This window comes from Anser cygnoides, chromosome 2 (assembly GCF_040182565.1).
Source record: "Anser cygnoides isolate HZ-2024a breed goose chromosome 2, Taihu_goose_T2T_genome, whole genome shotgun sequence".
Taxonomy (NCBI): Eukaryota; Metazoa; Chordata; class Aves; order Anseriformes; family Anatidae; genus Anser; species Anser cygnoides.
The window spans coordinates 35,171,574-35,184,060 of record NC_089874.1 but is presented as its reverse complement, the minus strand read 5'-3'; the positions used below and the strand labels follow the sequence as shown (position 1 = coordinate 35,184,060).

The following is a 12,487-nucleotide window of genomic DNA, read 5'->3' as shown; positions in this document are numbered from 1 at the left end:
CCTACCATGCAGCACCTGCCATCACAGCTCCTTTCCTACCAGGACTAAAACTCCTTGATTTTTGTCTCTGAGAAAGTCAGCACATGGTGCAGGGAACTGAATGGCAAACAAGCTGGCTTGGCATCTGATGAGGTTTTTGAGGGATGATGTGGTATTAAACCTTTCTCCAGTACGTGCTTATCTGCTGCCCAAGCCAATACATCAAGAATTAAAACGTGACTCTTCAGGCCACTGCCAGCCCATCACAGAATTGTTGGGCATTACTGGTAACTCCAAGCAGCACTGACGGATATTCTTAACTCATAAATTTGGGACACATTGTGCAATGATTTTGAAATGCTACAGAACAGATAGTGCATGAGCTCCAGTACTCACTTGCACCTTACCACTTGCAGTTTTCCCATTAGAAACCGATTGTTCCTGTGGTCACACCACAGAGACCAGTGGATCAGACCTTCACAAAGATCTCTCCTCTGTATTTCAGATTAACAGGGATGCACAGACCATTAAAAAATAAATAAATAAAATAAATGAGGAAGTAGTGTAGAAGAGTGACTCTTTTTTCACAAGAACATAAAAATGTTGGTGCTAAAGCAGCCAAACTCTCCAGCTAACCTACCATGCTATCTCAAGCAGTATCCAGCAGCACGTTTCAAAGAAAGTTGCACAAAATCTGCAATAACGGAACAACTTTCTGCATTGTTAATCTTGTCTGTTTTCAGTCAGTTGGTACCCCTCTCCCCAGGCCTCACTTCAGTCAGCTGAGAAACCCTTTACCCTCTTCTGGGAGGTGGCCCTGACAGGAAGCTTGTTTGATGGCTTTCTGGCTCCTGGCAGGTTTAATTTCCTTCCCAGGTGAGAAAGAAAATAAGAGAAGTCTGCCCAGAAGACTTTTTCTGGCTCCATCTTATTTGATCATCAGCAGAACGAGCTGGCAGGCCTCTGGAGCATCAGACGGCCTCTTGGTGGCCTGGTTTGTCAGAGGTGAGCCCAGCCCTGCCCTGAGGCAGGGAGACGCATGCCTGAAATGAAGCATGAGTGCATCCCACCTCTCTCCATGTTCAAAATGGTGGCATGGAGACTTCTTGCCCTTTTGAGCTAAGTTTGCGAACAAATATTTCTATGTAAACAACAAAAATAACTGCCAGTCACGGACCATGACCCCAGTGTGATGGCTGTGCTGCTTCACCTTCCCTGTCATTTTTTCACAATGTAAAGAGATGTTACAGACCTCATGGCTAACACTCAGCTCAAGGTTAACTGATGGCACAGTCATCTCCTTCGCCACAACATGCAGAGCTCAGTACTTCCCAGTGAGATGCTACTTCCCACCTCAGGATACTGTCTGACATAACTGTCATAAAACAGCAAGGATGAAAAGAACAGGTTTTTCTCTCCCCCTTTCCCTTTGAAAAGCTACAATAAGAAAAAGAAAGAAAGAGAAGCTTTATTTCAAACAAGCTAGACCTTCTGCTTCCCCAGCTTTGTTAGCAAAATGCTTGCAGCCTATGTCTCACTCCAGGAAACTGGGTGTTTTCCTTTAACTTTTTTTCTCTCCTAAATTGCCTACATTTTTTCCTAAAGTGAAAATCAGACATTGCAACCACAATTCAGATAATAAATAGTGTAATCTTCATGCTCATCAATGCTTATGTACAAGGCATAGGGGAACCATTAAATGAGCACCATATTTCTAGGGGGAAAAAAAAAGTCATTCTGAAAAAGGGAAGAATACGGAGTAAGGGCATCTATATCTGTAACACAGGTTCCAAATTGCAAAAGGAAAGGGGGAACTTAGAATAATAAATCTATTAAAAGTCTCTTGGTTAATAGTTAACTTGAATAAAAGCTATTAATTATTTTTTAAAGTCTTGAAAGAGTTTTTAAGACATAGTTTAATGTTGTTGGCTTTTTTTTTTTCTCATGTACTTTCCATTGCTGCCTGTGGACCATAGACTTAATCAGATTTCTCTTTCTTCTAAGACTTTATGAAGTCTTTCTTGATTTGCAGCCAACCAAAGCACTTTTAATAATGTATGGTAAAAGAGTTTAATTTTTAATAGACAAGAATGGGCTAGAGCTGCTACACACTGTAGTAGATTGGTAAGTACAGTATTATACTCTGCAGAGTAGTTAGTAAAAAAGAAGAATGCATTTATATCCCAAATGCTATTTGAATACATGTTTATTTTATTACTAACACCAATGTATAATTGAAGAACCTGTCTAACCTTAAATTATCGTTCACACCTTTTTTTTAACAAGAAGATAAAGTTGTTTTCAGCCTGTTACCTTAATAACTCAAGCCTTTTATTGTTTTCTGTCTCCCATGCTGTTCTGCTGCTCCAAAAGCTCAAGGAAAATAAAAACATTAAAATGTGAAGTTACACATTCATATTCCAGATTTAGCTAATCAAGGTGTGAAATATCTTCTGACACTGTAGAATGATTCATAAGGCTTTACCTTAAAATAAGATTATTTGTACCATGATGTTTGCATGCATTTGCCTTTTGGCTACTACTACCCAGCTAACAGGAAAGCTCAGAGCGACATGAAGTTGAACATTTAGTTTAAAATCAAAGGTCTGATTCTGCAAATCAGGGAGGGCAGTTTCACAAAGGATTTTTTTTTCTTACCAAGTCGTACTTCACAAAAAAGGGGGCTTTCATAGAAGAGTAAATTCCCCTATTTTCCTGCAAAATCCCAAAAGCTAAACTAATGCCTCATTAATAAAGATAGAAACTATCACTGTGCCCACAGTAATTGTACAGATTTTGAGTCTTTACACCTGTGGTATTTCACCAGAGTCATTTCTGATTTAGTACTGGTTTCCTAATGAAATGAGGCAAATCTGTTTCTCTGTGCAGAAGTGTGTGTCTGTCAGTGACCCTTGATAACTTTCAAATCTGAAGCCAAGTTCAGTTTGGCAGGGCAGAAGTCTCACTGAAATTCTTCTTCATGATAACATGCAAGGCAAGAGAGGACAGACATGCAGCTCATGCAGGGATCCTGAAGTAAGGCTAATCCTTACTGAACCTTGGAGAATTCACGCTAACATTTGCTCTTTAGTCACAAAGTCAAGGGAAACCAAGCTTCACTGGTTACACTGATCAGTGAAATATTTATTCTCAGTATGAGGGAGAAGCCAGGCCTGTATACATATACAATGTCAGGATACTGACTGCAGTGGAGGTATGACTACCTGCTTAGATCCATAAATATTATGGGCAAATATACCTCGGATTGCATGCCAGAACTGAAGCACAACACAGCAACGCCTGCACAAACCCATCATTGCATGCCATAGGATGGGTGAAAAACGAATGGAATTGTTTGCCAATTAAAAAATGTATATATTTTTAAATCTTCTTAATTCAAAATGAGCCATAGAATAGGTCATATAATACATAACGGCAAAATGAATATATTATGAATGATTTATCATTATGGAAATGTGCAGATGCATATTGGTGGCATGAGTCATATAACATGCAATTTTCACACAATATGTTTTTAATAATAGATAAGGATTTATCAGTATATTATTATATGAAACAGAAGGAGCAATATTAAAACTTGTTCTTTCACTGGAATCAAATAACTTACAGTACATTGAGTTGCTTATGACGCTGAGCTACTCATACCATTACTACTAATTACATTTTAATGTCAAATTTTTAAAGTAGATATACATCAAGTCACTGTAGTAACTCATCACAGACCAAACTGAAATTACTGTTGTACCACTAAGCCAAAATAAATGCCCTTTCCCATGCCTACCTACACTAAACAGAGAAAAGAAAAGAAGCAAGCACTACCTTGTCCTAGCTTGTAACATAAACCTGTAGGAAAACTCTTTAAATTAGCCCTGTGAGGCTTATTTCACATGCAGATGGGAGGGCTCATTCCTATTTAACTGTCTGGGGAATTTTCAGAAGTTCAGTTATGGTCAAGTCCTCTGAACAGCCTGGTTGATGAGTGACATAAGATAGCAAGACAAAACAAGTCTGGGACTTGAGTCCTGGGCTAGGAACACTAAAGTTGTTTTCAACAGTACTCAGAGATTCCCATATGCCTTAACCAGACGTTTTTGTGGATCAAGCTGGAGCAATCCAAGTATAGACAGCCCTCTTCCTCAACATCATTTGTTACCACCAACAAATGTGTCTTCCCTCCCCAAATAAATCATTTTAATAGATCATGCCAGGATGCTTCAGCTGCCTCTGCTCCAAGTCAGCTTGGTCAGTTTATGCCACTACTGCAGGTGGTCTAAACATAGCAGAATTTGTAGTCGCAACGATGAGGAGTGCTCCTATTACCGTTTCCAGTACTTGAGCTCTAGGGTCTGATAATTCCTACCTCAGGAAAGGTAATGATCAATCATCATAGCTGCACAACTTGAAATTTCCAAAGAGTTCCTGTCATAGTGCCATCAAAGGCAAATTAACCCATGAGAAAGTACAGGGGATGTACACCTCTCTGACTGCCTGGCATGCAAAATGCCTGAAAAACTTCACTTTACATTGTCTTAGAAAATCAATATACATAGAAGACAAACTGAATGTCACGAAAGCCCGATACAGCTTAGACAACAGCAATAAATTTTCCTATTCTGTCTAGGGAAAACAGAATTTGTATTTGTGCCAAACAATGCAGACGAGTTTTTGGATCGTGCCAATTCCATTTATTTTAGAGATCAAATATTTCCACACAGTTAATTGAAAAGCCGTTGATCAAGAGAGGTTCATAATCCAGCAGCAAGTTAAAGGAAAAACCAATGGTAAATGACCACATGTTCAATAGATATTAGCACAGGAATTGCATGCATTATTGTTTTTATTGTTACCATTAAAAAAAGGAATTTGGAAAATCCATCTGTTCCCACAGATGGAAGCCCCATGACATGAGGCTCCAGAGAGTCAGGAACCCACCACACTCGGCCTTGGTGAAAAGAGACAACTGCTGCACCTGACCTGCCAGAGCACTAAGAGGATGTGGGCTCCTTTTAAGGTATTCTCCATTAAAATCTTCCTTTTATTCCCTCTGTTTTCCGATGAATTTGGCCTGGATTTGCAAATAGTTCAGGCACCCCCAAAACTCCATTTCCCCACCCCTACAATATTTGTTATTTTCCAGACACAAGAGGTCACTTACTCTGAGAGGGCTATCACCATGGAACTCTGAGGGCAGATGATGCTTTCTTACTTCCTACATAAATTTGTTTATGTACCCACATACAACTACACCTCATGAATCATTACTGGTCCAGTATCCTTTTCCCTCCATCTACCACACCACACTCCAAAACAACATCTTTTACAACAGGCTCGGAGAATGCAAGGGGAAGTATTGCCCCTGTGCAGAACTGTGCTTAGTTTCTCGTCATACTCAATTTTTTCCGACAGTTTTCTGAAGGAAGTCCCAGATCTTTGAACCCAACCTTTTCTGCTGTCAGCCAGGGCCAGAAGGATTACATACAGCAAAGAAACAAAGAGGAAATGAATGCAAATAATGTCTCTAACAACAAGGGAAAGCTGAACACAAAAGCCAGTGACTAATTAAAATGTACTCTTCTCTCACATAAGCTCCTAATTAGCTTACTAATAACATTCTCATATGTTTTAACAATGTAATGGTCTCCTGCCACATAAAAAAATGGGCAGAATCTTTCACACCTTCTCCACCTGAGAAAATCTGCTTCCTTTTCACTTGCAGCTCTATCAATGGTATTTCCCTTTCCCCTAGGGAAAGGGGATACTTCCCCACACACGGTGTCAGGCAGGTTCACCTCTGATACCAGTAGCAAGCCACAGGTCCCCATACACAGCTCACCTCACACAGCTATGCTTACAGATGTTATCTCTACATCTGGCTCCCAGGTCAGCACTCTCATCTGGTTCATTCTGTAGTCTCAGTCCTACTGGAGGAATGGGTGGCACAGCAAACCACAGTTTGGCACGGCATAGCAAAACATAGACTTCCAGACGAAGTCTAGTGGTCCTTGTCTTAGGGATAGGATTACAAACGATCCCTGAACTCATCCCTCAGAATTCAGAGAGAACTCAAGACAGAGAGAACTCAATCCAGGCACACCATTTGTCTGGAACAAACATGAAAATTATGGGTGATGGACTAGCACTGAGGCCAAACTGAAAGAGAAGTATTTCACAGGAATTACCAGGTAAGACCAGTCACACAGCCTTTCTGGTCCGTTGTTTACTGCTCTCTCATGGTAACATGCCAGATGCTTCACTAGAAAGTACAAGAGTTAGCTAGTAGGCATTGTGTAGCATGTCCCAAGCCCCATCATGTTATCACAAAATCACAGAACGGTTGAGGTTGGAAGGAACCTCTGTAGGTCATCAGGTCTAACGCTCCTACTCAAGCAGGGCCACCTCGAGCAGGTTGGTCAGGACCATGTCCAGAAGACATATCCTCTTCCCAAGAAGGCTTCAAATTCCCTCTAAAACTGCTTACTCTTAACATCTTCAAGGAGACACACCCAACACATTGTCATCCTACCCTAGATGTTCCCCAGTAACAGGAGGAGCTTACTGTTCCTTGTGCTATTGGATAAGGATTAAAGTGTGGGAAAGGAAAAGATGTTGTCATTTCTCCTGAGGAGATCAGCCATTGGAATTTTTTTTTTTTTTTTCTTTTTTTTTCTTTTTTCACTTTAAGTGCCTCTAGTACAGAGTTTAGGAGGTATGGTTAGTGTTCCCTGTTATGTCAGTCAAGTTACAGTAACAATCATCTCAGAGAAGTTTCCAACACTTGACCTGCAGTCCGAAGGGAGGTTTGAGTATCTTTTTAGCTCTAATACAAAGCAGTTTAAGGCCTCTAGGATCTCAGTCTCAGAGAAGCTAAAACAGAAATTACTCCATGCATGTCACACAGCTTTAAACCCATGGAAACAGCCAACTTAATTCTAAAATGAGGTTATTCACAAATGCTTCAGCTTTACAGTGCAGTAAATGCTATCAACTTGTCTAGAGTCCAGTTTTCCAGCATGAATATTTATCATGAGCAGATTTCTCATTATGCAGCTGATTTTAAATATTAGCATATGAGATTTAGGCAGTTTTTAAGAATTTAAGAATAACAAATGGAAGAGCAACAATATGCTTTCTTATGGCAGCTTGGCTCACCAGCCTATCTAGCAATCAACTCAGTGTGTGCCTTAAGGCCACATATAACATGCAGCCTGAATCACCTTCCAGGACAGAGCATGCACAGGTGGTCCAGTGCTTTCACTGCATGCAGCAAAGTGGCAGAATCCTTTTTTAAAACTACTGTTGGAAATTTTGCCCTAAGAATATAAATCTAACACAACCTTTGAAATTTCTAAAACCTTAAATGATGGACAGGGTTTTAAAAACACGTTCCTAATTCAGTCTGAATGCAAATTAACATGTTTAATTTAGAGCAGAGACACTATGTATATCAATAGATCTCATTCATGTATAATGTCTTTTATGTCTCTCTTGGGAGACTCCGTCAAGGGTGGAGAGGCCTTGCAGAGAGATCTTGACAAATTAGAGGGCTGGGCAATCACCAACAATGTGAAGTTTAACAAGAGCAAGTGCCAGATTCTGCACCTGGGAAGGGGCAACCCTGGCTATACGTACAGACTGGAGCATAAGAGGCTAGAAGGCAGCCCTGTGGAAAGGGATCTGGGGGTTCTGGTCGATGGCAAGTTGAATGTGAGCCAGCAGTGTGCCCTGGCAGCCAGGAGGGCCAACTGCACTTTGGGGTGCTTCAGGCACAGCACCGCCAGCCGGGTGAGGGAAGGGATTGTCCCACTGTGCTCAGTGCTGGTGCGGCCTCACTTCGAGCACTGTGTGTGGTTTTGGGCACCACGGTGTAAAAAGGACATAAAACTATTACAGAATGTCCAAAGGAGGGCTACAAAGATGGTGAAGGGTCTGGAGGGCAAGATCTATGAGGAGCAGATGAGGTCCCTGGGTTTGTTCAGCCCAGAGCAGAGCAGGCTGAGGGGAGGCCTCATGGCGGCCTGCAGCTCCCTCACGAGGGGAGCGGAGGGGCAGGCGCTGAGCTCTGCTCTCTGGGGACAGCGACAGGACCCGAAGGGAACGGCATGGGGCTGGGACAGGGGAGGGTCAGGCTGGGTGTCAGGGAAAGGTTCTGCACCCAGAGGGTGGTCGGGCACTGGGACAGGCTCCCTAAGGCAGTTGTCACGGCACCAAGCCTGCTGGAGTTCAGGATGCATTTGGACAACACTCCAGATATATGGTCTGATTTTTGGGTGGTCCTGTGCAGACCCAGGATTTGGACCTGATGATCCTTGCTGGTCCCTTCCAATTCAGGATGTTCTGTAATTTGATGATTATATAACCTGATCAACAATGTCAATATATAGCACTTGTTTTAAATGTCCCCATATCTAAAAACGAGAATTATATGGTCCAAAAGGACCACTGAAGCAGAAGAATGCATACATGGAGAAAGGTTCCTGTCATAGTCTTTCTGAGGACACTGATACAAAAGAAAGAGGTGTTTTTTTGTCTACAAATAGAGATAGAACATTGTGGCTGTTGTCTCTACTGTCATGGCTCTCAAATTTAGCTAATTAAGACATATTTCATGCAAAGAAAATAATTGTAAAGTCAGCGTGTCCCTAACAAGAAGCTATGTTGATTAAAAAGGTTCGCACAAAAAAATTCCCAACATTCTTCAAATATATTCAAATTACTTCATTAATTAATATTAAGAATTGAAGCTTTTGAGATTGATGTCATAGGAAACAATGTCTTTTTGTTTTCTGATGATATAAAATGATGGCAATTTGCTTTTCTGTACAGATTCTGAGCTTTCTAACTGAGCTCAATTTGAGAAAAATGGAAGTCATTTCAACCCAGAAGTTTATTCTACTTGCTTTAGCTATGGTGGTCTTTCTAACATCGAATAGTATGTGCCTAGATGAACTGATGAAGTCCAGTCTGCAGAGCAGAGATGATGAGGATAAATATTACAAGGTAAGATTCGTATTACTAAGACAGTATTCGGGGGAACTGTAGGTCAAATCCTGAGTACTTTGAATTTTTTGACAATGGCTCTCTTAACCTCTTTGCACAGTATTTGGCATTACAGCACTAGCAGTATGAAAGAGGCTTGTTGAGAAAATTTTCGGGAAATTCATTTGCTCTGACACACATACTGTGTAAATCAATTCGTGTTTCAATTTTCTTGCAATACAGCCTTGCGATTAGGTTGAGACTTTTTCTGAAATGTTTCTTACTTACACAGTGGGGCCTCAATTAACATTCCTGTCAGGCATTTTATGCACATAATATAACAAATATATTATTAATCCAGAATTAATAAAGGCATGCTTGTAATACTCAAAGAATAATGATAAACAGAGAACATTATAAATCTAATAAAGTTAATGTTCTTAAATTCTGCTCTGGAAATTGACTATAAAAATATCTTTGCAGGGTTGCACATTTATTATATCTCAATAGATGCCAAATCAAATTTGCACAGCTCATCTGTATTTTTTTTTCTTGTCTGCCCTGCAAATACTTCCCGGGAAGTGAGAGCCAACTTCTCTTTTTGTCTTATTGTCATTGGTGTAATAAAGATCCCTCAAAGCAAAATACACCTTTAATTATTTTAGTGAAATCCCCTGGTGTTCAGATCTCTCTTCAGGTTCACAGGTGCAATCAGAGGCATAGTTTATTTGACATTTTAATCATGGAGTATGAACTAGAATGGTTCATTCCTTGGTGGTGGGGAAACCACCAAATGTGGATAAGAAACTGAAATTAGGATTAGTAGCATTTGTGTCTTTAACTGAAGTAGAAAATCATATTTGTACATGTTTGCTGCTAAGGCAGAGAAATTTATTTTTGTCACAAAAATCAGAATGAGTTATTTTCAATACACCCAGGGAAAGAACACTGATATATAGGAAAGGGGCAGGTTGATATAGTTATTTTGCAGGTAAAAGCTGCACTTTACATCGTATGAGAAGTAACATACTGAGCTCAATTATTTACTGTAGCCACAGAAGTTAGGTTTTGTACTGGTTGGCTCTGACAGCCCAGGAGCAACTCATGTATCTTGCGTATTAGTGGAGGATTAAAGTAATTTAAAGCTCAGGGCAACCTCTGTGCTACAAGGCCAGAACAGGTTTGAGGTGGACTTGACCCAAATACTTTCCGTTCATTTTGCTGGCTGTTAGCCCATTATAATCTTGGGTCAAAAGCACCCACACAGTGCTTAGGAAGAAGTGAGACATACCTCCAGGTGGCTTGGCCCATCCTCCTGTTCATCTGGACCAGATGAGTAAGAGGTTGTATCTGTATCAAGTCACTAAATATAGCCAGCATCTTCTCCCCAAGATCATCTTCCCCTTCAGCCAGTGATATTCGCAAATGTGGACCTGACAACACCTGTCCACACAAAACTGATGGCAGAGTTACCAACACCTGTGCCCAGAATATTTCCAATTTACTCCATTTGAACAGTTGCAGAAGCTGATGTGAAGTGCTCTTGCAATCAGAGGACTGAAAAGGTATGCAGGACAACGTCTTCAAATGAAGTAATCCACACTAGAATGGAGTTCAGCAAATACAGTTAGAAGCATTAGATAACAGAAAAAGAGAAAAAGAATGCTACACAGCAGATTTCTAGGGAGATATGAAAATGAATACCTTGTCTGATTGGTAGCTGAAATAATATGCTATACAGATGCTCGTATCCTTTTACTTTTTCTTCAGATTAAAGACAGTATCTTGGAAGAAAAACAGAGGAGTCTGAATTTTGAAGAAATGAAAGACTGGGGATCAAAAAATATCATTAAAATGAACACTCCTACAGTAAATAAAGTGCCAAATTCAGTTGCTAATTTACCTCTTAGGTTTGGAAGAAACTACCCAGAAGAAAGAAGCATTAAACCAATTGCTAATTTGCCTCTGAGATTTGGAAGAGCTTTTGGAGAGTATCTACCTAGGCATGCTCCAAATTTATCACAGAGGCTTGGGAGATCTCCACTTGTTAGAAGTTCCATTCAATCACTTCTAAATTTGCCACAGAGATTTGGGAAGTCACTGCCTGTCAGTCTGTCTCAAGGTGTCCAGGAATCTGAACCAGGTAACAATAAACAAGTATTCAAGCCATTTATTAAAATGTATATTAAATCACAAGTTAGCAATGATCAAACACAACCAGCCTTCCTCAAGGGATATTCTCTAAACATTTCAATATGAGACCAACTTGCCAAAAGAAGGATTTGCTGTTCATGAAATCAAAAAGCTTCATCACAAGAACTAGTAGAGAATCTCTATGAAATCTTTGCTAATGAGAAAATACCAAATAGTCAAAGCCAAAAAGCTCGTATGAGAAGATTAAGTTTGGCAACACTTTTTTAGATCAGGTTTCATTTTAAAAAGTTTAAAGCTTTGGTGAAAAAGGTTCAGAATCATTAAAATATCCCATTTCAGCACTATAAAATGACCAAAGAAAATTACTTAAAAATTACTCTTTCATTTTCTAAATGTATGCAAATTAGAGGGGAAAAAATGAACACTCAGTTGCAGCATTTTGAAATGGTCAGAAAAACTTGTTTTTTGATTTTTTTGATTTTTTTTTCCTGATCCAAATCTATTTTTTCAGATTTTCTTACTGAGGTAATGTTTGAGATTTTGATTTTTCATTCCAAGTTAAGATGAGAAGTTTTTTTGATGTCTCAAAAATTTTCTCAAGTTAGGAAAAATATTTCCTGCCCTTTCTAAGAATAATTTTAAACAGTTCTTCAATAACAGTCCTTCTTTTCATAGCTGCTGTTTTAAATCTGAACTGTCTATTTGTTTTGGAACCACGTTTCAGTTGGCTAACCCTGACTTGCGTCTGCCACATGCATAAAGTGGAAGTTTAGGCCAGGAAAGATACCTGATCTATCAGAAGCCAATATTCCTTCCTATTTAACTGGATTTCTTTTATTCTTTACTCACCATCTAACCTGACTATTATAGATTTTATTTTTCTGATATTTTTAGGGATATGAATTTAAACAACTACATTAATATCGGAATCAGAAGACTGAAAGTGAAAGACTTGGAGAAGATGCAATGTGTATTCAAAACTAAAAGTCATGAGAAGAAACATATATGAGAACTGAAATGCAAACCTGTCTTCATGTTTTAATGTATGTATTCTATACAAATGATTGATGTATAAGGCAATGATTGTAGTGAGTGTTGTACTAGTTTACTTCAGTGGCAGTACAGTATAAATTCTATTTACTTCTGTGCAACTGATATCTTGTTGGTTGTAAAAACTAATTTCAAAACAATAGCTGTATAACTGAAAGCATTTTAAACAAAATTAAAAGAAACATAGTAAAAATAAAGAAGCATGGTACAAATAAAAAGAATCCTACTGTGTGAATAACAAACAGATGCAGGACCAAAACCACTGGTACCTTTTTGTCATGTAGCTGAAGAAAATCAAGTAAAATGT

General features: G+C 39.4%; 1 protein-coding gene across 1 annotated transcript; it reads left to right on the top strand.

Annotated features, from left to right (window-relative positions):
* Positions 1 to 8,743: 8,743 nt before the first annotated feature.
* NPVF (neuropeptide VF precursor) lies at positions 8,744 to 12,487 on the top strand. The gene is made up of 3 exons (XM_013171878.3): positions 8,744 to 8,997; positions 10,747 to 11,119; positions 12,025 to 12,487. The coding sequence occupies exons 1-3, from the start codon at positions 8,797 to 8,799 to the stop codon at positions 12,030 to 12,032; spliced, it is 582 nt and encodes a 193-aa protein (XP_013027332.3). The 5' UTR covers positions 8,744 to 8,796; the 3' UTR covers positions 12,033 to 12,487.